Genomic DNA, 25569 nt, shown 5'->3' with positions numbered 1-25569 from the left:
AGAAAAATGAGAAACTTTGTCCTAAAGGCAAATGCACCTACTTCACATTCACTCTCCTCCCTTTTCCACTACGTTTTTTCCCATGAACTACATGCAAATCCCAACATGCACTAAGTTTTCCTCCAGGCATGATATACTTGTGTGGTTATTTAAGTAAGAAGTGGGTTGAACAGAGATATGAGCTGTTCCTGGCAGAAAGGTCTTGGAAAAAGAGAGCTCTATTTACTGGTGTTGTTTTAAAGTTATCCAGTCACCCCTGCAAGCATTTCTAGTTAATAAGGGGATAGCTGTCATTCTAATTACACAGTGCACACAGATTTCCTCCTAAATTTACAGTTTTCTCACAGTATGGTCAGGATTTCTGAGTCTACCTACTTTAAAAAATGTCTAGAAATTACGTGTAAGCATTTTATCAAAATGAAGAGTGGTTTAAGGAGTAATTCAAGTTGAGCAAGAACTTGCTGTAATCAATTAATGCTCGCAAGGAATCACAAATTCTAGTTGTACAGGACACTTATCAGAGTCTGGGAGCAGTAACTGGTGTGTGTGGTCTCCTACACTTGGCTGCAAAGACTTCCAGCTCTCAGTGGCATGCGTGTCCAGCGAATGAATACACTCTTATGTCTAAAGGTACCTGTGTTTGGCATGAAAGTTATTGAAAACTGTATGGTTTAGTAAAAAGGAGCAACATTGTCAATAGAAAAAGAATGGTCAGTGGTGAGTGGCACTGTTGAGTGGCAGCTACAACAGCAGTCATAGGAAGATGTGTTTTAACCACCCTAAACTGGTTTGCTGCCTGCTTCTGTCCTCTGGACATTCACCTCCCACCAGCAGCTCCCCCACTGCTGCTCATGACATGGCAGTTCAGCCCCAGCTCCACCACCAGAAATCACAGAACCGCTAGTGCTGTAAGGGACCTCTGGAGATCATCTGGTCCACCTCCTGCCAAGGCGGGCCACCCAGAGCAAGTGACACTGGAACATGTCCAGGCGGCCCTGAATGTCTCCAGAGAGGGAGACTCCACGATTCCCGTAAGAAACGTGTCCCAGTGCTCTGCCACCCCCAGTCACCCTGCGGGGCTAATACTTGCCACGGGCGTTAATGCCCGCATGCACGCACACACACACAGTGTCGCGGAGCTCGGGTGAAACCACGGGCTTTGCCACTCTCTGCACCCGGCCAAGGGGCGCGTTGTGGAAACCGCAGCCTAGGCAAGGCTACCGCTCTGCCTTTCACCCTGAGGAGGACAACCGCAACCCCAGCGCGCCCGTTCCCTCCGCGCTCCCCGCGCTGAGCTCGGCTCTGCGCATGCACACACACACCTTCAGCCGGGCAGGTGCGCCCGCATACCTGGCTCGCCCTGCAGCTGTCCCTCGGGGTTCGTTACTGGTGTTGGGCAGGTGTATGGAGAGCTCCTCCGACTGGGGCAGACAGCTAGGGGCGGTGGGATGGGGATGTAGAGGTAGCAGAGAGGGCTGCGAGCAGCTGAGGTGGGTGTAGAGGTACGGGGGGTGTGTGTGTGCTATGGGTGGCTGAGGTGGGGTGGAGAGGCAGTGGGATAAGGGGGAGATGCTGCGGGTCCGTGTCGTTACGGGTGGGAGGGTTTCAAGGTCGCTCCCAGAGTTTTCCTCCCTGGTAGCTTTTGCTTCTGGTCTACTCAGCTTGTTAGGATATTGTGGATACCGGCATTAAGGCCACAAGCATGATGAGGGGTCTGGAGCATCTCTTTTATGAGGAGAGGTTGCAAAAGCTAGGCTTGTTTAGTCCAGCAGACTGAGATATAATGCATGTAAATGTTGCAAAAGTGGGTGCCAGGAGGATGCTGCCAGACTCTTTTCAGTGGTGCCCAGGATGAGCAGCTATGGCCATAAACTAAAGCACAAGAAGTTTCATCTCAGCATGAGGAAGAGCTTTATGTTGAGGGTGGCAGAGCACTGGAACAGGTGCCCGGGGGGGGTCATGGAGTCCCCCTCCTGGCAGGGGGTGGACCAGATGATCTCCAGAGGTCCCTTACAACCCCAACGATTCTGTGATTGGCCAGTTAGATAGTTATACTTGAAATATTTTGTTCCATTAATATTAATACTGTGTGTGGTGGAATAACTTTAAGAAAGTATTTGACAATGGATTATTTAATGTGTAACATAAATGGTAGCCTGCTCACCATTCTGTCTGCCTTTAGGGATGCTGGCGTTTCTGGCTTCAAGTCAGCAAGATGGGGCACCGGACAATTAAAAGGCTTGGTTGTAGCAGTTTAGGTTAAATTGTTGCAGTGTGAGAAGGTTTGCAGTACAAAACTGTCAGGTCTCTCAGAAGCTTTCTGGTAATTAACTTTCTGGAAAGGGAATGCTTCCAGACTGGTATTTTTAGTAGCTGGAAATACAAAGATTCTGCCGGTTTTGTTGACAGTGCCTGCTTAACGCCACTGAGTTGGCATACTGATTCCTGCATGTTTTCCCATGTGCACCCTGTTGGGTTTTATTTTACCCAGTATTATGTCAGTGCTTGACTTGTTTGAATCAATAGAATCAGTAAGAGCATCAGGAAAGACACAGGCTTTTGTACTGATGCTTTAAGCTATTGGGCAGAGTTTGTCTTCCAGATCTGTATGTGTTGATGAGAAAATGAAGAACCTCCTCCCAGCTGCTTGTTACTATCCTCCTTCTAAAATTTGCTGCTGACTGAGATTCATCAGCTGATCTGCTTGGAGGCTATTTAACCTCTTAAAACTAATCCAGATTGCTGGTAATAATGCAGGTTAGGGAGTGTTCCTCTGAGCAGCTGAAGTGGCAGATCTTTGAAGCTAGTAACACAGGGAAGAGTAGGGAGGTGGAAAACCACTGAGAACAGGCCAGTAGTTTTTAAGTTTGCTATTGTTGTATCTGTTCAGAGCCATGAAAAAAACAGTGGAACTATGTCTCCTTGGCTTATATTGCTTTACTCTGACACAAACATGCATCCAGTTGAGCAGAAAACTGATTTAGTTCTCTCTCTGTCGTTCCCCAAAAAGAATTGGCTTTCAGTTGGATCCATTTTCTCATGAGTTTAGTGGTTGGCTGTGCGAGTTCCAGAGCTGGTGAATGTATGTGGTGGATAGAATCAGCCCTTTTCAGTGGGAGCCCACACTGATGTCAGGCTAAAATGACTGTGGAATTGCACTGTTGGTAATGATTGCTTTGGCTTTCTCTGTGGAAAGAGGTTTTACAGTACTGCTGTGGAATTAAGTTACAATAAAGGCAGCCTCAGCAGATGTTTGGGGTGGTGATCATAGGACTCTTACTGTATGGTTGTAATGAAAATGTTAGAACTTGTGGCTTCTGGCAAGGTATAATTGTTTGCAAAATATGCTTTTAGATTCGCAAAATAACATATGCAATAATTAAAGAAAAAAAAACCAAAACAAACAAAAAACAAACAAAAAACCCTAAAGCCCACAAAAAAATGTTCATGTAATCTAGGAGCCTGTAATCTTATCTGCTATTTTCACATGAAGAACTTACAAAAATGTAATATGGTAACTAAAATGCCTCTGTACTTCTACAAATTTTAGGCAATGGCCCCTGGAAGCAAGTTTAAGAACGTTGAATTGATATTACCCTGTGAATGGAAGGAATGCTGCTTTGTAGGGAAATGCATGGAGGAATTTTGTAATCATATTGCAGAACACTTGGATGAGTACCTACAGCACCCCCTGGAAACAGCAGGTCATTTATGTCTCATTTGTCACTCAGGTTACACTGCAGCTTGGAAGATTATTCCTAGCCTAGAAAATAATGTTGACTTCAGTTTACCTGCACCTTGGCTTTTCTGAGGCACAGCTCCATGGAGCCCTTAGACAAGGGCCAACTCCTGCTTTTTGCTTCATCTCTGATTGTCCTGGGGTTTTGTCTGTATTGATAGATATTACTAACATGGAAAGGGACTGGAGACATGATGTCATGAGAATGTCTGCTGAGGACTTTTTCTTTTTTCCCTAAGATTAGGGCCTCAGCAGGGGTCTAAAGCAGATATTACCAAATTATTTTTGAATGCCAGAGTTATTCCCTTTCAGGGAACAGGCCTGCTGCTGCTTAAGGCTTCTAAGTGTAAAGTTGCCCTTGTATGAATCTTTATAGAAAAATGTAAAAGGAAACTTTTACTGTTTTTACGGTAAGATACATACACTGGTGGTGGTGTATTTCACATCTTTTTAATAGTATTAAATGTACTTAAAAGAAAAGCAATCCAATTCTGCAGAAAATTATAGGTAGTGTCTGTGGATGTAATAGCAATAATATACTAGACTTTTTAATATAGCTATTTTGGCTCTTGTGTATCCTGCTCTTTATTCTTAACACTGTAATCAAGTGTAATTACAGGTGTAGACATTTTAATTAAAGGTGAATGAGTTTTAATTAAAGGTGAAAAAAGCAGAATTGGACCAACATTAACAATGTCTCTGTGACCTAAGCTGCAGAGTGTTATAGTATATACCTAAGAAAATACTGATTTTTTACAGTTTTTTCCTACTGAATCCATAAAGTGCCTTTCTGCAAAAAGTTGTGGTTAAGACACAAAGCACTCCAGTATTGCTGCAGTTGTGAGACACTGGAAAATCTATTTGCTACTGAAATTTACAAGTCCTATCTAGTGCATTCTCACTAGATAGCAATTACCAGCTTCTCTGCTAAGGTTACTTAACAGATAGTGAAGTTACTACAAATGTAAGTACTCTTGGGATTCTCACCATTGTGGCGCACGGTTGCAGATTTCATGGAGCGTTCTGTAAGGTCTTATTTCTTTCTTGTGTTTAGAGCAGTACTGGTGTTGGTGGAGAAGTTGTGAATTTGAGGCTAAAGATCCCAGAGAGCTGGTAACACATGTCAATTTTCACAGTTACTACACCAAACTGAAGTTCATAGGCTGTCAGTTATGGGCACTGCACCAGGATTTGCCCATGTGTTTGAAGAGCAGCTGTAGCTGGCATCAGTTACCAAAGACTTCAGAGGAGTTTGTTTGCCACTGGGAGAATTGTGACGTAAGTGAAATACATTGAAATATTGCCATTTCTCTTCCTTTTCAAACTTTACCTTAGCAATCTTTGGATTTGACTTACTATTGGGAATTCTTGCTCAATCTCCCCTCTGAACAATGTTTGCTACTGTCTTTGTAAGTAATACATAATTATTATCATAGGATTCCCAAAATGTAAACAACACGTTTGTGTGATACCTGTGACCTCTAATTCAAATTTTCTTTCTGTGATGACTAAAATGATCTTTTTGACAAAGATGCAACTTCTCTTGTGTTTTAAGAGCATGCATGCAAAACTTTAATATATCAAGTTAAATAAAAAATTAACGAACTTGGTAGTTTGCAGAGAAGCCCAGAGTGTTGTTTGCCTTAAGAAAGGCAACAGTATATGTGACGTTTCCTTGGTCAGCTGGAAATGTCTTGGGTTTTTGTTTGTTTCCTTTCTTTTATTGTAGCAGAAATTAGACATTTGCAACAGGCTGTTCATATAAGCCTGATGTTCTAATGTGACCAAGATTGGTTTCAACTAAAAGTGGTTTGTGTCTTGTCCGCTTTTTGGTGTCCGGAAATAAAATCGTTATCCATTCTGTTGTGACTGTGCAATTTCTGTGTTAATAACCAAGTAAATTTAAGTGATTACCAGTTGCTTTTTTTTTTTTTTTTTTTTTTTGACACTGTTAACATAGGTAGTGCTGCCAGGATAATTAATTTTTTTTTCTGCTTCTTGGATGTGTCCATTCCTGATCAAAAGTGCCTTTGTATTTGTACCAGCATTAAAGGGAATCACTTTCTCTGTCACTTGGCCTCAGAAACAGGGAGCATTACCTGCAAAGGCATGCAAAGATATCCACAAGCATGATGTCTTAGAGATGACATCTTCTTATTATCTCCTTTTGCGTAACTGTTGAGCAAGATAGTTTTCAGAGAAAGAAGTAATGCAGGAAAATTGTCTATCTGGTCTATGTCATATTTTTTCATATTGTATGTTTTTTTTTCTTTCATTTGGGTAAAGTGATATAACTGAAAATGTGAAATATTGGTGAAGAAGAAATAACTGAAATGAGTTGTATTGTGGAAATCAGAAACACTGTAAAGTTGAATTTTGCAAACCTCATATGGGCAGATCTGATGCAGGTTTAGTAGTGCTGAACTACAAATCAAAACAAAATATTTATGGTTTTCAAAGGCCTTTAATTCTTTTTCCCTGATGTCTCTCTACGCCTTTAAATGATTCATGGGTTACCAACCTTTAATCAAATTTCTCTGTTATCTGTGACTTTTTGCTATCAAATTTGTGATAAAATTAATGACATAAACTATGGGTTTTGAGGTTATAAACAAACACTAATGAGGATGAAATTATTTCCATGCACAGGAATGTCAGCTTGGTGGTGCTGTACATAGATACTATATCCCTCATGTGTGTCATGTTTTTGAATGAGTAAATGTACTGCGGTGATGGAGTGAATGTACTTTTATTTTTTGATGGCGTTTGTAGTCCATGCTTTTCTTTGATAACCTTACTATGTCCAAAGTTATTTCCACTTTCATCTTAAATTTTCAGCTTACAGTTTATATATGCTATGCCATAGCATACATATAAAAGGTGAATGCCTCCTCATCTGTCTGTTATTACTGGATAGAATGTTTAAAAATATGCATTTGTCTCTTTTAGCTCTGAATTTAGAATATCTACACTCACATAATACTTTGATACCTTTTTTTTTCCAATAATTTTTATTTACAAGAAATAAGGATTGACATAAAAATCTGAGTGACATTTATAGAGAGAGGTAATTCTGTTGTTAAGTCAATCTGTGAAAAAAAGTATTTTACTTACTAGATTATGCATGGAAGTACCCCATTCTCTTCTTTTTAAAGCTATAAGCTTAGACATAATTCAGAGCATTATTCATGGTAACTTATTTTGTTTACATAGTTTGGTTGCAAACTATTGTCACAAGCAAATCTTATTGCCATTATGTTTCATAGCTTACAAGAATCCTATTTCTTAAAACACTTACTTTTCTTATTGACTCTTTTAAATACACACCCATCAGTCTTACTAGCACACTGCCATGATTGGTCTATTTATTTTAAAAATGAAGATGTCCAGAAAAATCCTCAAGGCCCTCAGAATTAGATTTTCCTGCATCTGTCAGTAAGCACAGTCTTTTGCAAAGCATGCTGGGAAAAAAGAAAAAGAGGCTTAAAAACCAGAAGCAAAATCTTCCCATTCATTGATTTCATGTTCCATTTTTCATTTGTATAAGTGAGCAGTTTTGGCTGATGGAACTTTTTAGTCCACAGCATTTTGCTAAATCTTTTTATACGTGTTTATTCAAGTTCAAACTATGTTGTGAATTTTATTAATGAAAAGAATGTTTCTCAATTTAGTAGGCAGACTAGACTAGACTTGGGAGGTGGAGTAGGGCACACTGCGAAAGAGGAGAACTTTGAGGCCGGGGAAGACTACTTACCTTTCCCACCCTCCTGCAAATATGCTCCCACAGTTATGAATATAATTCTCTTTGAAAATCACCCATACAACTTCCCCCAACACTTGTGGTACCTCCTACTGTGTCAGATTCAGTTTCCCCAAAAGTAAAGTTTCTGACTCGGCCAACTGCCCGAAAACTTCTCTCCTACTTACATATAAATATCCAAGAAAGTTCTAGTGAAAGACTTAAAGAGATGGTGCCAACAAATTAAAATGGGTTTAACCCCCATATGGTTATTCTGATTAAGAAGTAAAAAGGTTTTCGATCACGGTCTAGCTCAGTATTTTTAGTTGTTTCACCTTAATATGCCTATATGCTTTCATATACACAAGACCTTGTATTTCTCAGATCATGTTTCAAGCTCTTCAGAGGAAATAAGGGCTTGTCTCCCTGAGGGTGCTATTGTGAAATACAGTGGAGTATGAATTTAAAATGCAGCAGTTTGCCTGCATTAACTCCTTGTGTGAATGCTCTGTTCTGCACACAGAATGCCTAGCAGCTTCATTTAACCCACTCTACTAAAACTAGAATGGTTAAAACCATGTAATAAATTTTATTTCATTTTTATATTTTTCCTAAAAGTAAAAAAACCCCAGAGCTGTTTAAATTTGAATCAGCTGTACATCATCAGCAGTGGCAATATCAGCCTAAGGAGTCTCACCTGTTTCCCATTTCTTCTTCCCAGAGTTTTGCTTTTGAAAGCCAGATCAGTTCCTTGTCCCAGTTCAGTGTGTAGCCTTACCAAATTTTGCCAGTGCAGCAGAGAGGTTGAGGGTTTAAATTATTTGGAACAGAGAGGTATACTTTGAATTGTGACTGATGACAGTATGCAGCTGAATGACACCCTCTGTTACTTGAGGAAAATGCAATGTGCAGTCTACTTTCACTCTGCAGGTGTGGATTTTTATGGTGTGAGACAGAGGGTAATTAGGGTTTAGTCCCACTTGTCACGTAAGTACTGACTCATGGAGTGCTGTGTCCACAACACCTAATTCCGTTTAATCACTGTGCAGCCTTCCCACTTCTGTTGGAATTACCTGTGCTGCCTTCATAGCCTCCTCGTGAGTAGGAGCAGGTAGAAGTGAAGGGAGGGGACAAGGTAAAATTAACCCAAGAAATAAATCATCCTTGAAAGACACATCCCTGCCCCAAAGAATGGACAGCCTTCACCCAATTAGACAGACTTTTCAACTAATAGATGGTAGGTGAAAATTCAGGACCTGGTTTTTGTGGTGGATACTGCAGAATGTTCTACATTTTTGTAGTTGTAGTAATTGTCTCTGTGTTGGGATGAGTTAATTAGATATTACTGCAATATTTACTGGTGTCTCTTTGGCTTCTAAAAACACTTAATTCTATGTTCCTGTCAGTTGGTTTCCTGCCAAAACAATCTTGTCTTCTCCATGCTTCTATTTTGTTTATAGGTTACCTTCAATAACCCAGTGTGGTTTTATCAGCATGTTGCTAATCATGCCTATGCTACTGAGGAAGAAATTATTGCAGATCAGAAGAAAGCTGTTTATTGTCACTGGAAAGGTAGTTCATATTAAAAAAAAGAAGTCCATTTTTACTTCAGTGTTTGTTACAAAGTTCACTTAGTACTACGTGTTGCATAAGAACCTGTAAGACATCTTCAGATATTTTTTCACACATATTAAACAGTTGTAGAAACATTTTCATTTGTAGGCACCATGATTTAAGTAGAATAGTCCTTATCGTCCATGGGGTTGAACACCCTCAGTTGCCAGTACCAAACAGGGTTGGGTTTGCTCATAATTCTACATGTGGCTGACAGTTCATATACCACTCAAACTGACTTTTCTATTCTACCACTTGGGATCAGTGTTGTCTCCCTCACAACACTTCATAGTGAGCTTGCTCTTTACCTTCTCTGTTACTTTCAAATCAAGGGAAGCACACCTACTGCTTTTTCTTTTTAAACTCTGTGGTAAGAAAGAGCATTTTTAATGCATTCGCTATATTGCTGACTACTTCTTGTGTTAAAATCATTGTCATGGCTTCAAAGGTGGTGTTCTGCCCTTGGCTCTACTGTAGAAGCCACATTCCATTGACAGTCTTTCATAGCAGATGCCTTGATTGTTTGAGTAAGATGTAAACTATGGACTCCTATTTGATGTGCATGCCATTCATCTTCAGACCTACTAAGCATATGAGCAGAACCTATCCAGAAGAACTGACTTTCTGCTGAAGAATAGTGAGACAATTTGTGGGACTCTAGTCTTGCAACAGAACATTCCGTGCTTGCTTTAAACCAAACAATTTGGCTGTGTCTTGTAAAATGTGTCAACAAAGTCCAGGTTTGATTGGAATCCTCTTGGTGAACCCCCAGATAGGTGGGGATGAATTAAAGTTACTTTTAGGGTTAGCTGTTCACTGCAATGATGCCAAAATCCCATCAGTGGATGCAAGATGACATAATTTTGTTCCTTTTCCGTCTTGAGATTAGCTGACAGATGCACTATTTTCTGGCTGGGAACTCACTCCAGTGACCTGATAGTGTAGAATCTGTAGGCTTTAGAGGAACAAAAATCCCACATCAGTGTCATTACAGCTTTGGATAATATAGCCTATTAGAACAGGTAAAGGATCTTCTCTGCCTGTACAGCCTAAATAACAGAATAGGGAGAAGGGAAATGCAGCAGAAAAGGAATATAGTGTGTCTTCAGATATGATTAAGGAATGCCCTGCTATTAGGAACAGTGAAATCAACTGGTTTCCATGTCTATTCTAGCAAGGATGAGAAGCAATGAGTGTCAGTTTTAACAAGAGGTGCAAGTTTTAAGTTAGATAAGCCATTTTAAAAGACTAGTTTAAAATACTTCAGCAGTAGTCATGATGTCTAGTCAATGAAAGACAACTTTTCATTCACAGCCCCAAAAGCAAGGACAGGCCAGTAAGGGCTTATCTCAATGAGGAAGAAGTTTTTGTGAAACTGAAGCAACAGATGGAAAGTGGTCCCCCAGTACCCTCAGTGTACTAGTTGGTGGTCTGAGTTGGTTTGAATTTGTGAGGACACAGCAAGGGACTGTTCTGCAAGCGAAGACAAAGTGGGGTTTAAGGGTGACAGCTGGGCAAGCAGGGAAGTCACTGGCAGGGTGCAGTCTCACAGAACCTGAACAAGAACAGAGCAGGTCTGGCGGTGCTAGCCCAGGTCAGCCACAGCCCAGGCACCACGACCCAAGTCCACTGTGCCAAGACAGGTATGAGGTCAAGCCAGGAAGCCCAGACAGCAAGTCCAAGGCAGGACCAAGTGAGGTACAACAGGGTGTGTAAGTGGAGACCTCAGGTGAAGTTTCTCACTGCTCTTTATTCCAGCTTAGCTGTTTTCACAGAACTGTGACTGAAGCTTGAACAGCCACACTGTATTAGTGCAGACCTCAAACACAGGCAGCTAAACTCTTAGAAGTGTGGGGTGGAATTGGCTGTAGAGGAGGATTACAAAGGTTGACTACAGGCTGCTGTTGGCATACTCAGGGCCCTGGCAGAGTTCACAAAGGAAGGATGTGTGAGAGATACTCAATCTGATATCTTGTATATTAGATTTTGAATCTGTGGTTAAACAGACAGAAGTCTTCATGTTGCTCTAGAAAAATAATCAGTCCTTCAGCTTCTGATCTAGACATGGGAACTGGCCATTTTTCTATTGCCTCTCCTGATCAGAAGTATCATGTTCAGAGTAGAGGTGAAAGAGACACTGATAATACTTCTTCCTCATTGTAGACAAGGTGAGGTTTTAGGATTGCCTTTGTCTTTTATAAGGAGTCTAGACTTTTGTCCCTTTACTATGTGTATTGATCTGGAGCTCAGGAAGTTGCTGGTTATTCCACCAGTTGGAGGTGGATATGGCTTGTTATCAAGGCTATTACATTCTTGTTCTACTTGAAAGAATGTCCTGATGAATAGTAGAAATGGAACCTGGTTAAATGAATTAGTCAAATCATTTTTGTTAGATGAATTTTACTTGTTAGTTTCTGAGACCTAAAGGTATCTAACCTGTCAAATTTGATTCACTTGATTACTCTTACCATGCATCATCTACAAAAGAGTATTTTATCTTTCCATATCTCTTGTTCTTGAGTTCAGTTTTAGTCCTCTTGATTCTTAAGAATCTTTGATTGGGTCCACACTATTTTGCATTCCTAAAAATGTATCTTTCTATATAGCTGTTAGGTCTTTTAGGTAGATGAAAGAGCTGCTTCTCCTTATGTGAGAGTAGGCTATTCCTTCACATATGTCTGAAGTTTTCTCCTGAAACTAGTTCTTTAGCTGCATTTACACCAGTAGATTAACCTACTAGGGATTTTTCCCTTATTTGTCACATGTCAATAGTCAGAGCTTCCTACTGGTGCTATTAGAACCTGCATTGTGTCCACAAGATCAGGCTGTTCCTGAGCTCAAGAGATCTGAGGACATAGCTGTTTATATTTCGAGATAGTTTGGTGGATAGCTGATTGCTTGAAGTTAACCACTATGTGAATGTGTATGTAAAGACAGAAAATGTGAAGACACATGTATTCACTACCCCATCTTGTTCTTCTGGTTCTCCAGAGACCATGAAGGTTGCTGGAGTTCAGTGATGGTGGCAGGCAACAGAAATAGTAATGAATGTTACCTATATTTTACTGTATGAGCATACATTTGGAGTCAAAGACTTTGACACATGAGGGTGGAAAGTGTAACTGCATGCTCTCTGCTGGTTCGATAAAACTGAGCTTTTTTAAAGACACACCTGGTCAACATATCTTGAAGAATTCTGATAAATGGCATTGGCATGGTATTTGTGGGATTAAACATCACCTGACATTTGTAATAGTACCAGCCTGATTATTTTGTTTTTCCTAGAAGCAGCTTTTTTTGTGTATTTCTAAGAATATAAGAATAGAACATAAGTATATTATAGCCTTTTGTGTTTCTACGTAAGAAAGAGTACAGTAGTCATATACAGCTTTTTTTCTGTTTGATTTAGATTGTTTAGGTGTATTTAAAGGAAAGCATAAGCTCTGGGATCATTTAAGAACCCACACGCAGGAAAGAGTGGTAGCATGTCCTACTTGTGGAGGAATGTTCTCCAATAACACTAAGTTTTTCGATCACACAAAGAGACAAGTTTCAGAAGGTAGTAAGTAATCTCTTATTTTTATTTAAGGTGTTTCATGATAATATGCACATGTAATTTCATAAATATTTCTATTTTTCATAGAAGTCAATTAAATGAAAGGGTTTGCTCCAGGAAGGCAGTGTTTTTCCTAAAGTGTAGAAATTCTCTTGACTTTTCATGTCTGATGAATTAGGGTAATGTAAGTGAACAACAGAACACCCTTGGATCCATGTTTCTGCAGAAAAACTATTCACTTGGCAACTGTGGCATTGCACTGCCTCTCTTCCCTTGGTGCCCATGGCACAGTGTGACGTTCCACTGACACTGGAAAACTGCCCGTGAATGGGAAAGACTTTTGATTACTGAAGAGATAACCTCCACAAGAGCCAGACTCAGATTACAAAATCCCTGCAAGTAATCCCAAATGGGCATTTGAATACTTTCAGGTCAAAAAGCTTTTTTTTTTTTTCTTCAGCTTTGCTTTTCCAGTATTTTCTTCACTCAAATACTCCCTACCTCAACAGTTATGTATTAGTTGGCATGCTTTCCTAAAGAGGAAGGGAGAGGTGATTGTTTTTTCTGGTTTTAAGCATTTGGAATATATTTATGAATTGTGGATGTTTTGGTGATGGAAAGTAGGTGCATTCTAGGTAACTGACAGAAGAGCTCAAATTTCAAACTGTGAGTGTTTTGAACAGATTGTTACTCTGTTTGGGGTAAATTTAACTTACTGATAAGCAATCCTTTTCATTAAGCCTAAACTAAATTTTCCTCTGAAGAGCATTGGTAATGAAAAAGAAAACTGAAACTGTCTCAGTGCTCTGTTAGTTTATTCATGAAACTGCCAGCTTTAGGTTATTAATTAATAAGTCTTTGATAAATTATTTATATTGCCACTAAACAGTTTCTCTTCAAATTCAGATCGAATGTTTGTTTGCCAGAACTGTCAGAAACATTTTGCCGATGAAAGGCTGCTACGCGATCACATGAGGAGACATGGTAAGTCAGAGCTTTTTAACGTACAATGTACTTTTCGCAAAGTCACCTTGTACAGAACAGAGCTGTAAGTATCATTACATCGGTTGAGAAAATTAACATGCCAAACTGGGGCAACTGTTACTAATGCTGGGAAGTAAGAATTTCATTGCCAGCCCCTCTGAAGCATGGAAATCCCCTTCTTCATGCCCTCTGATCAGAAAGTGTAAGGGGCTTTCTGTTTTGCAATAGCTCCCATGAAGATGCATGTTCTTCACTTCTGTTTACTTGCTTTCATGACTAGGGGCATGGTTAAAGCCAAAGCTGTATTTTAGCTTGGGCTGCAACTCTGCTCACCTTGCAGTGCATAATCAGCCTCGCTCAAATAGTGTAGTACTTCACTGACCTAATCACAGCCTCCCTGAGGTCCCCAAATTATTCCCACAGGTTATACTACAACAACTATGACTTGCTGGGAAAGAATCCTACAGCATCTTAAGCACAAGGAAACATGTGATGTTGCTGTTGGACATACAGGAAATGCAGAAGCTGAGAGCCGGGTGGGTCTTTGCTTTGGGAAAAGGAATTATTTGAACCATGCAGCCAGACCTGGGTACCAGTCATTTAGGTTGTATAAACATACAAGCAGCTTTGTGCAGACTTGCTCAGTCAGGGTAGATTCTACTTTCCAGTTGCATTCTTAAGGAAACATGATTTTTCACTGTCTGCAAGTCAACACATTGATGCTTAACAACTATGCATTTGATTTGGTGCTTACTGTAACCTGCCAGGACTGAACATATTTGTATTTGAATGGGTTTATAGTTGACATGCATCTGACTAAAATATCTTAATTTTTATATTTTATATTAGAAGATAATTATGTTTGGTTTGTTTACTAGATTAGTTTTATTCCTTTGTCTCAGAGTGATTTTGGACATAAATTGTAAATAAATACAAATTAAGATTTATTTTGGTTTTGTTAGCTAAAGCAGCTGTTTCAACATACTGTTGTTTGGTTTTAGTTTTTTCTTATTTTTTTTTAAATTAAAGCATAACACATATTGGGATAGGTTTTATATAGTAAATAAAGCACATGGCTAATCGAACTGTTTGTTGCTGGTCACTCTGGCTGTGCTTAAACCTTTGTGAGCTGTACAATGTGCCTGTCTGTCCTTGTCCCCTGAGAATTCAGACTGTGTTCTGCTTGCATAGCCAGGGAAAATGGCAAGGTGGCCGGACTTAGGAACAAGGATAATGTGAATCTGTGTCATGTCCCAGTAAACCACACTGAACCACCCACAATGTGAATTTGTCTGAAGGAGCTGGAAGGCATTCCAGGGTCCAACTATTCAGGCACAACTTAAATCCCTTCAGATATTAGAGCCAGCATTTCTCTGGTTCATGATTCAGCTCTCTTTATAAATTCTGGCAGCATACATGTCTGCGTGTTAGTGCAGACTGCCAGTGCAGACACGACATTTTCAGGTTCTTACCCCAGCATGTTTCATAATAGCTTGCTGGGATAGATAAATATCGAAATAGTCTTTTAAAGAGCTTGCATACCTGTAAGAAATGCTTCTGAAATAAACTGTGATGTGAATGCAAATGCTGTAGGTATTCTGAAATCACTACCTACATGGACATTCTTACATGCCAGACAGCCAAGTAAACCACTGGATACTTTCAAGAAAGTGCTGAACTTCACTCATGGCAGTTTTGTAGATTAAGTTATTCCAGACTAGTTTCCACATTAAGCTATTTATTTTAGGGAGGAGCAAAAATACTCATTTTTCCTGGTTTAAGACAAACTATGAGGAAAAGTGTCTATGCAAGGAGTGATTCCAGAACAGTTATGGTGCATTATATTTGCTTAGTTTTTAAGAAGACATGAGCACTTCAACTGCATGTTTTTCTTTTGCCATCTGTAAAGCAGTCAGTGGTTCTAAGATAATGCGTTGTTTAGAGTCTTAAATATAACAGGTTTTGTCTAAATCCAAAACATCTTTGTTGAGACTCTTCCTACTGCGTTCAGCAGGTTGCTAATTCATATGCAGCCAAGCAAACATTTGTTCAACTTAAGATGTTGCAGTCCTGCCTGCCAATCTGCCAGAGGTCCTCCCATGTTCCAGAGTCAGAGCAAACCTGTGTCTCAGCCACTGTAGTTCAATGTCTGGCAGCTTAGCAAGCACCTTGCATTATTATGCCTTAAGCAGATATACCTGAATGTGAAATGGGGAGGCGGAGGAAAGACATGTATTCTTTCTGCCATCTTTTTGAGAATGGTAATACCTAAAACACTAGATTTGCCAGTGCTTGTCTGTCAGAAGGCCTCCAGACAACATCCACCTTTTAGAAATCCTCCCAAAGTGCCAAGGGCAAAACGATAATCATCCTTTTTGTTACAGCCTAGAGAATGAAACATTATCTTCTATGCCTTTTCCATTACCATCTATTTTTTTTAAGTAACTGGAAACATTGTAAGATTGACCATTACTTCATTACCCTCCTTATTGCTTTTGCTTTCCATTTTAATATTTTTTCTGTGTATTTTATTCTGAAATACAATATCTTACTGTTAATATGATATTTTAATATATTTTTTGTCATGTGTCATAGCAGACGATGTCCTGGTGAAGCTGGGATACAAAACTGAAATTATCTTTGTTTCTTTCTTTTCTAGTTAATCATGTTACATGTGCCCTTTGTGACATGGTATGCACAAGTGTCTCCTCACTGAAAGCACACACCAGATTCCGACACTGTAATGAACGTCCTTTCCATTGTCATCTCTGTGACAGCAGGTAAGAAAATCTGGGGCTTGTCGCTATGTGAGCAGAACTGTAGAACCAAGTTGGTGTTCTACGAGAGAGTTAGTAAACAAATAAAAGTGTTCAACTGCTAAAATAATCAACCGGTCAATGAAGAAATCTAATACATTCATCTGATGTTCATCTGCTTTCACCTGCTGAGATGTAGTTCATGAACTTCTGGTGCACATAGAACTGATACTTTAAAAGATGAATTTTCTTGGCAAGACAATAAGTACACCAAAATGGTCATCACAACAAGTTGAAACATGGGGCAGTATTGCCATAAACTGTGGAGTTTGCCATTCTAAACGATTGCTGGCTGTTTACTGGGACAGTTGCAGTCTTCTCCTTTGAGTGATTTTTCTGCCACGAGCTTACAATATCTTCTCCTGTCTTATGCTCTCATTTTTCTGTGGTGCTTTCTTTCGCTTTTGCCATATAATGCCACACAGGAGATAAATAAAAAGCCCCACAACATTGTGATGTGAAAGACCAAGTTATATATATAAGCTCTGGCAAATTATGTTTAACTTCACCGGAGAAGGGGAGAGGTCAGGCCTTTCCGTGCTGGAAGTGGGATAAAGTGAACAAGTGTTTTTGTACTTTTATGTTCTGTGCACTGTGGGTGGACAGCAGGAAATAATCCAAATTTCTAGACCAGAGTACGAAGTGACTGACTGAAAATGACGAGAATTTTCTCTACATGAACAGAAAGAGGGAGTGATGCCTTGCAACATGGTTGTTGAAAAAAATGCCTAGATTTGGGCATGGTGTGGATGTGTGGGAAGAAAGAGGGAATGGAAAATGAAATTCAGAGCACATCAAAGAGATGTCTGTACTATCCCCTTTTCACAGGTGGAAAAACTGAGGTCGAGAAACAATTTACACATATTCCGCTTTCACTTGTCATTGTCAGAGCCAAGAATTACTACCTCCCAGTCCTAAACATTAACCACAAGACTACTCCTCTGTACTATTATATCTGTTATTTGTTTTACCTTGTTTTCAAGTTTTAAGAACGCGTATGATCTGCATAAACATGTTGAAACACACAATGATTCAGATGCCTACAGCTGTGATGTTGAAGGATGTGGTTTTATTTCACGGACTTTACAAACTTTGAAACGGCATTACAAGAGAGTGCATGTGGTGAGTATATTAAATAGCAGGATATAATATCTTGCTATAAATAAGGCAAAATTCCACATTTACATTCCTTTAGTTTCTTGTGAATTAATGAAATGTTTCGTTTTTGCATCAAATCATTTCTAGGACTCTTGCAAGTATTATGCAGTTGCACACTTGTCTTGAACACCCTCCACAGACACCCAACCCCTTTTTAAAAATGAAATAAAATGACAATCGTAATCTCAGCAGCAAAGTATTTCAGGGATTAAAGTCCAGTGTCACCTTTCTCCTCACATTGGTACTCCACACTTAGAGTTACCTGAAAACAGAGAAACAGTAAAGTATGTAAAGCTTACATCACTTTTAATCAGGTGAGTGGCCACAATGTTAAAATAGTTTTGCTATATTTTATGCACACTTGTTGCCTGCTGCTTCATTTTTTGAATTATGATAGTTATGATCACTACTATGTTATAAAATGCATATATTTTAGTGAAAGATATGTGTCACACTGCTACTGGAGTACTGATGGCGTATCCTGAGGATTTCCGTATTCACTGGGGTTCCTTAAACAGACATGTATTAAAAAGCACAGATTTTAAATGTCTTAGGAAATTCACTTCAGAAGAGTTTTCAGCTAGTTTGTGTGGTTTTCCACTTTTCAACAAAGGATTAATTCTTGCCATATGTACCTGCAAGCCTTCAGTGACTCTAACAGTCTTTCTTTTGAAGAGTAATGGCATTCTGAAATACAAATGCCACATCTGTCAGAAATGTTTCTCCTGGAGTTATACATTGACTCTACATCTTCGAAAAGCTCATAAACTCCACAGCCATTCTCGTTTCAGGTATGTTCCCAGATGATTCTTGCTGAGATCATAAAGTTCAGGGTTTTTAAAATACTTTAAGAGATGCAGATATTTAATTAAATGTTATCTTAAGTTTGCTTCCATTTTAAATATTCTGAGCATGAAACAATTTACTACTTAGGTTTCATTAGCACTGGTGTAAAGATAGTTAAACCAAGGAAATAAAAAGGTCTTTATGCTTTTATAGCTTTTACCACTCTGGAAAATCTTGTAACCTAGACTGCTGAAAAAACTTTTTGACCCTGCAAGTTACATCCACGAAAGAGTACATAAATATTTCAACGGCTTCTGTAGGATAAACAAGCCATAATCCCCATTTTGGAACAAGAAAATACAGCAAATAAAATACAATTATGAATAGGTACCTTTTATTTTCTTTTACATGACATGTATTTGATAAAAACTACCTACTGGAACCCTCTTGCAGGTGTTCCTTCATATAGAGTGTCTTTTGTTTAAGTACCACCTAATAAATATGAATCTAATTCATCTTTTAATTGATTGCTGGCATTCTCACTTTTGGCAGTCAAATTAGAAATTAGATTATTCCTACTTCCTGCTGTAAATGCTGTGTTTGTACTTGTATTTTTGGTATTATCGATTTTATTCCCTTAGATATAAAGAAGATGATGAGGGTCATATGAGTTTGAATGTAGCAGTGTATAATGACATCATGGATTCAGGTCAAGCAGTCAATAACAAGACAGGAACAAATAAGCCTTCCTCAAGTCAAAATAGTTTTGGAAGAGAAGGAGAAGACTCATGCAAACGAGACACTTCAACAGTAGAAGTGCTTTTCACGCAGCTTCAGCCAGGGTCACAAGCTACTGGGGAAAATGTTTGGGTAGAAACAGAGACTTCTATGCCAGAGCCCGTGTATTCTGAACTTCAAACTGCTGTACAGCCATTTGAAAGCTGTTGTACTTCCAATGAAGTTGATGAAGCAACACCAATGAATGTGAAGGAAAAACCAGCAGAAATGGAGGTGGGCTTGGGAATTCAGATAGCTTTCTAAAGAAAACAGCCTTTCAACGGATTCTTACTGTGAAAGCTATACTCTTCTGAAGAGGTTTATTCTCTTAAATAAAACAGTTTTTAAAGTCTTCACTTTTATCCTTGACAGATCTTGTATATAGTACTGTGTTTTATCACCTTTCACATTAACTTATTCTAATGTGCTTAAAGAATATATGCAAAATACAATATTATGCACGTATAATACTTTAATTTATAGCCTTTTGGAGAAGAAACTTTTAAGTTCTATATATTCACCTAGCATATATATGTGTGCATGTGTATTTATTTATTAAAAATATATATCCCATGGGGAAAATGTTGAACCAATGCATGAGATAAACAGTTTGAACTGGTAGGTAAAGCACCTCGTTTTCTATTAGCCTCCTACATTATTTATTAGAAATCAGATAGCAGCTCATGAGATGTATATTTAAACTCAGTTTTGGCAGGCTTCTTAGCTTTACTTAGTGACTAATAACTCTTGAAATAATTTCAGACTTTATTCTCATAAAGGACTTCTTAGCTACAATTAAATTATTACATTTAAATGAAAAACATAAGGTATGGCTAAATAAAATAGGTAAAGATGTTCACAGAGCTGGATTTATATAGGATTTATGTACAATTTGGTATAATGGAAATTGTATAGATATTTATTGGCTGCTGGAAATACAACAATGAGAAAGTAAATGAATGGTATTGGCAGTATAACTAAATGTACCCACCTGTGTTTTCACAAATAATTCCACATAGCCATGGTTATCCTGACCTGTTAGGAAAAGTTCATGGCAAAGGCATTTATTTGAGTCTTCTGTAAAGGGCATAGACAAAAAGACAGGTATCTTTCATCACAGTAAAAATGAATGACAGTGTTTGAAACATTTCTTTTAAAACAGGAACTGAATAAGCCCTCCAAATAAAATATCTAAGACTTGTATGCAGGAGAAGGTGGCATTCAGTCAGCTTGAAACCTACCTTACCCTGTGCTAGCTACCACGAGCCAGCGTCCCTTGAGGACCCAGAGGCATTCTCTGAGAAGGGTTTCCTGTGCCACTTTGACAGTGCAACTTTCAGCTCATAGACAGAGCTATATTGTATCTGGGCACCAGAATGTAGTATCAGGCACACTGGGGATAGTTTGAACAGAAGCAGGCTGTCTGAAATTGAAGTGAGCTTGCAATGTAACCCTAAGGATGCTGGGGCACTTCTGTTTGGGAGGATTTACACTGCATCTCCTGTAGAAAACTGTCTCCCTTGAACTGGGCCTTTACCACCCAGCTGCTGCCCGCTGTTGCACACATAGAACATGAGGTTGTGCTGGGCCAGTGGGGAGCTGGGGTAAGGAAGGATGTGCTCCCACTCACCCCCATAGCTGGAAGAGCACAGCATTCTGCCCAGGACCCTCACGAGGGCCTGTAGGAGCAGGTGGAATGGTGATAGTAGCATCTGCTTCCTACATTTGCTGTCACAAAGAGCATGGGCAAGTGAACCCACTGATGAGTTTGTGCCGGTTTGCTACACCTGCATAAGGAATGGGAGTGGGGCTTGCTGGAGGGAGCCCTAAGTCATGACTGTGCACCCATTCTCACTGCTGCTTCAGCCTGACAATTTGGACCAGGTCGTCTGCAATACTTGGCAATCTTGGCCAGAGAGAAAACGAATTCAAGACTCCTGTCACAAATACAGGTACAGTAAAACTGGTGGCTGTAAAAAACTTCCTTCCACAGCTGTCCAGCTTGTTATTGCCTTGAAAGTTCCTGCTTTCTGCAGCTGAGATTTTTGCGCTCAGCTTTTAGTATTATTAAATATGCTTGGCTAATTTGTGGCAATTCAGCTGATGTTTGAAGGGCAGTTGAGCCATCTGTGCAGTGGGGGCAGGCCAGACAGATGTGGGTGGCAGCCTGATTTTAATCTGCCTTTGTGCATGATTCAGAGACCCAGCATTTTTAATACTTTACATTATGGGTACAACTGAGTCACGTTTCTCTGGGCGATGAATAGGTACCACTATAGCCTCTGGGACTTCCCCTGCTAAATATCAAAGGCCTGCAACAAACAACAGAGGTGTTAATGCTTCCCAAAGAAAGAGTCCTTTATAATGGAAAATATTACTAAACCGCAGTACAGAGGAGTCTTTTTCCAGATCTTTTACAATAGCCTAGCAGGACTATCTGATCCAATATCCAACAATTTACTCCTTTGGGTACATCTCCATGCCTACCTGAGCAGGAGGCTGCTGCCTTCCGTGCAAGGTGCACTGCAGGTACTGGGGTTTATTTGCACAAAGGCCATTTGGGGCTTCATGTAACACATTTAAATGTGGCATTATAGATTTGTGCTTAACTTGTGGAACCACGCTTGCAGGGCAATGGTACCACCTGCAAGTTTGACATTGCCACAACTTCCTATGAGCCTGTAAAATACATATTGGAAAACAAAATCAGCTGTGGAGACAGAGACAGTGGGATGGTAATTTATTAATGCAGACCTATTTTTTTAAATAATATTTTCAAATCATTTTCCTCAGTTATGCTGCTTAATGTCCCTCTAGACTTTTACCCTACTGTTGCTTAGATTCCACTTTAGCATCAATCAGTGTTTGCATTCACACAGGGGCTTTGCAAAGCTAAAACCATGCATCTGTTACCTTGTCAGTAATCTTGTATATAATTTACGTTCTTACATTAGTTTGCATGTGGAGGCTTTGTTAACACTCGTGTCTTCACTAGGCAATAGTGGGTTGTGACGATGGACTTCAAAGGTCGTTTTTCAGAGTTCTTTTGAATTTTATGTAAGAAATGTATTAGCACTACGAGATGGTGGTTTGCATGTACAAAGTAAAATAAAATATCCATCTGAATGGAAGCACTTTGGTGAAAGGGGCTTTTTTTTTTTTTTTTCTGATTTTGATACCAAATTCTGAATTTTCCATGCTCATTATTTGCACTGTAATAACTGTACGTAAATCTATTTGCTTTTGAAAATAGGGGTTTTGTCCCTGCTTAATTTTCAACATGATACCGAAGGTGCTTTCTCCCCAGCGAATGCTGCCAAGCACCATCCTGTGGAAGCGTGTAAAGGGTGCCTGCAGACTTGCCCTGCCACCTTGTCCCATGACAGTGTGTGACACTGGGTACTCATTAAGCAAGTGTCTCCCTTGCACACACACTTTATTCAGCGCCTCCTAGAAGAAGGAAGCAGCTCTACAACAAAGAAGATAGGATTTGCTGGCATTTGTGGGACCCAGCCTGAAAAACAACTTCCCATGCACACCAGGTATGAGGTGGACGTGAGTCATTAGAGGCTTGTTCTCATGGAGCCAGATCGTCAGATAAGGCAAACTGGCGCAGCTCCACTGAGTCTGTGAAACCCGCACGATCTTTGGCTGCAGCTCTGGCACGGGACCTGTGTGCATTTCGGTGGGACGGCGCTAGCCCTCAGCTTCGTAGAGGCAGGAGGAGCCAGGCTGACAAAGAAACCCTTTGATAATGACCTCGGAGATGGTGCCCTGCAGCACAGCTAACAGCAGGAAAAAATGTACCTGAAAAATGACAGCGTGTGCCAAGAAGCACAGCAAGACCGATCTTGAGGAAAGCATGCAGAATACCTTTTTTGTTCTCAGAGGCTTAAGAACAAAACTTTAAACCTAGGCATTCTTTTCCCCCATACCACAGTAACAGCCATGTTAGTCATTCACTGCTTACACGAAGGTGATTAATCCTTTAATTAGCTTTTTTTTTCACATTGTACAGGCTCTCTACCATCATAAATAGAACTGATAATGAGATATATGTAAAATTTGGGTTGCTTAATACTTCTCAGTTAAGTTCCTGAATGCAGGGCTTTTTATGATCCTTAGAGAGAGAGAATGTTAGCAACAATAGTTCAGTGGTTTCTAAGAAAGCAGTTGTGAAAAAGCACAGTATTTGTCTCTTGGAAAAAAATTCTCAAAGCTGGTTCATTAAGCAACACTATTGTTTTGCATGGGCTTTAAAGTTTAGTGTCTGGGAGAGGAGAGGTTGCCCTGATCTGGGTTTTGGCATATAATTCCAGGCAGAAAGATGTTAAAATCAATCTGCAAAGCCTACCAAAAGAGAATGTTCTGTTATTGTCTCTACAGCAAGGAGCTTTTGTGACCTCGAACAAACTATGATTTGCCTCAGTTTTCTGCCTCCACTGGTAAGCTCTCAGCTTTACAAGGAAGCCACAAGATTTTCATTAACTTATATTCTGATTTGTTCAACTATTACAGTCACAAGCACTAAAAACATGCAATGAAGGCCCAAGCATGGTCTGCAGCCTACCTTTTAATTCATGGCTTACTTTTGCATGCTCAAATCAATTTATAAAGGAACTGACTTCTAGGGTGCTGAGCAGGCAGAGCTGCCACTCACTTAAGCTCTGAACTAACAAAAATTCATACACATGCTTGACTCTGGGCACTATGAGCCGTCCAGCTGGAGCGTGTCATTGACTTCAGGATTACCTACATTGTACTTTGTTGAGTTTTTTCAGGGGAAAAGTTGGTCTAAGAATTCCCATCCTCTTCCTACTGCTCATTTCCACCTCCGCGCCACACTTGTCAGTTGTTTGTGAGGGTGTGCTTTAAATGAGAGCAGCAAGGAACTCCAGCATCTGCTACGATGTGTAACCATGTCCCTTTCATCACCTTCTTCAGGGGTAGTTTCCTTCCAGCAGACTCACCTCCCCTTCTGTTGACATTAACAAGTACCTGGTAAGTCAGGCCAACCTTCTGATCTGCCTGAAAACTAACCTGGGAGGTTTTTTTAAGTGACATCATTGAGCTGGTGCAGTTACTGTTCAACCACGTGAATGCAAGTGCAACCATGTGAATACAGGTTCTGACACAAAAAGGGAGGGCAGCCTCCTTCACAGACAATGTAATTTTAGGCTGGCTTAGGCCAACTGCAGCGTGGCACCATTTGTGTGTGTATAAAAATCTAAACTTAGCTTAAATGTTTGCACAGTGGGCAAAAAGATGGATTTTTGTGTTATCTTTTTGGAAAGTTGCAAGTTGAAAATGATAGCTTTTTTTCCTACTATGTTTTAAGCTATTACACAGATGCCACCTGCTATCTGTTTACAGAATACAGAAGCAAAATACTTTAGATCTAACATAACAGGGCTAAGGCTCCCTGTTGAAGTTTCATGTTGGTTGACTTCATACACAGTGGGCAACACCTTAGAAGCATTACAATCTAAAAAGATAAGGTTAAAGCACTAGATTAAATCCTGGTCTCTGAAAGGACTGAGAAAGACTGCAAGACAATGAAACAGAGTAGGAAGAGAGTTTCTTTGTGATGGTCCTGCAAATGTATGTACACGGGAGAGAAGGATTTTATACAAGACTGGTCACCTTGTCACAGAAAGATTGGTTTCACATGGCTTGGTCTCAATAAATCTAGTATTGACTGTTGTTTGTCAGTCTGGGTAGCTATTAGCCTATTTTATTTATTTCCAGTCAGTGACCTGACTGCTCCAGGATTTCCTTGCCACCTTCTTCTCCTGCCTCTTGAAGACAAACTCTTCTGGTGCCCTCATCCAGCCTTCCTACGCTTTACCAACTAAAAGCTCAGAGCCTCGGTAGCCGGTTCTCTAGGCACCTTAAACATGAATTTTATTTAAGCCTAGCCCTTTTTGAAAGCACTTAAGTAATTAAAACCCTCTTAGATGAGCTCTTTCCATGTTCTGCCATGAGCTCTCACTCCTTTGTTGCTGCTGTTTGTTGAACTAATTCTCAAATCACAGTGCAGGAAGAAGGTATACTATTTACTATTTTGCTTAAACTCTACTGCCAACTAAGCACAAGCTGGGTTTTGTCCCACTCGGGTTTACAACTTTCACCAGCATCCTAATGAAGCAGGAGCTTGAATGACAACGGAACAAACCACCTGATGTGCTGTGTGGAACAAAGTGGTGCACACCTCCAGAAGGCAGAGCATCTGAGGCCCTAGTTCTCCAAATCACTTCAACTTCCACAGACCTCCACGACAGCATGGCAGGTTCCCCAGACTGATCCAGTTACAGCGGACATCCCAAATTAAAGCAAGGACAGTGATGATAACCAGGACAAGGAGGATCAGGTAGAGGTGTAGTGTTGGGTCACACAGGTG

The 25569-nt window shown here is 39.9% G+C and overlaps 1 protein-coding gene and 1 long non-coding RNA gene across 5 annotated transcripts; one reads left to right on the top strand and one right to left on the bottom strand.

Moving 5' to 3' along the window:
- Positions 1–1274: 1274 nt before the first annotated feature.
- On the top strand, positions 1275–20513 carry LOC133215266 (histone H4 transcription factor-like). Of its 4 annotated transcripts, XM_061359191.1 has the most exons (11): positions 1275–1378; positions 2183–2289; positions 3551–3704; positions 4794–5017; positions 8939–9050; positions 12502–12654; positions 13555–13632; positions 16292–16412; positions 17432–17570; positions 18282–18397; positions 19034–19521. In XM_061359191.1, the coding sequence occupies exons 3-11, from the start codon at positions 3554–3556 to the stop codon at positions 19431–19433; spliced, it is 1494 nt and encodes a 497-aa protein (XP_061215175.1). In that variant the 5' UTR covers positions 1275–1378; positions 2183–2289; positions 3551–3553; the 3' UTR covers positions 19434–19521. The 4 variants fall into 4 exon arrangements, with proteins under 4 accessions (XP_061215175.1, XP_061215177.1, XP_061215173.1 ...); XM_061359189.1 differs by lacking the exon at positions 1275–1378 and having other exon boundaries at positions 2106–2289; XM_061359192.1 differs by lacking the exons at positions 1275–1378; positions 2183–2289 and adding an exon at positions 2341–2857.
- On the bottom strand, positions 17729–21372 carry LOC133215267 (uncharacterized). Its single transcript, XR_009726358.1, has 3 exons — positions 20661–21372; positions 20161–20204; positions 17729–17868 (listed from the first exon to the last, which is right to left on the bottom strand). It is a non-coding gene; the product is annotated as an uncharacterized LOC133215267 (long non-coding RNA).
- Positions 21373–25569: the final 4197 nt, after the last annotated feature.

The sequence above is a fragment of the Neopsephotus bourkii genome, unplaced genomic scaffold (assembly GCF_033783945.1).
Source record: "Neopsephotus bourkii isolate Nb327-2 ecotype Australia unplaced genomic scaffold, CSIRO-AGI_Nbou_v1 NB_962, whole genome shotgun sequence".
In the NCBI taxonomy this organism is placed as follows: domain Eukaryota; kingdom Metazoa; phylum Chordata; class Aves; order Psittaciformes; family Psittacidae; genus Neopsephotus; species Neopsephotus bourkii.
The sequence above is the reverse complement of the archived record's forward strand: the minus strand, read 5'-3'. Positions and strand labels throughout refer to the sequence as shown.

Excerpts from the sequence above, each read along its gene's own strand:
- LOC133215266 (XM_061359191.1), top strand. The coding sequence starts at position 3,554 with ATGGCCCCTGGAAGCAAGTTTAAGAACGTTGAATTGATATTACCCTGT. Across the intron at positions 9,051-12,501 it reads TGTTTATTGTCACTGGAAAG|ATTGTTTAGGTGTATTTAAA; the intron begins GTAGTTCATATT and ends TGTTTGATTTAG. Across the intron at positions 16,413-17,431 it reads TGTCATCTCTGTGACAGCAG|TTTTAAGAACGCGTATGATC; the intron begins GTAAGAAAATCT and ends CTTGTTTTCAAG.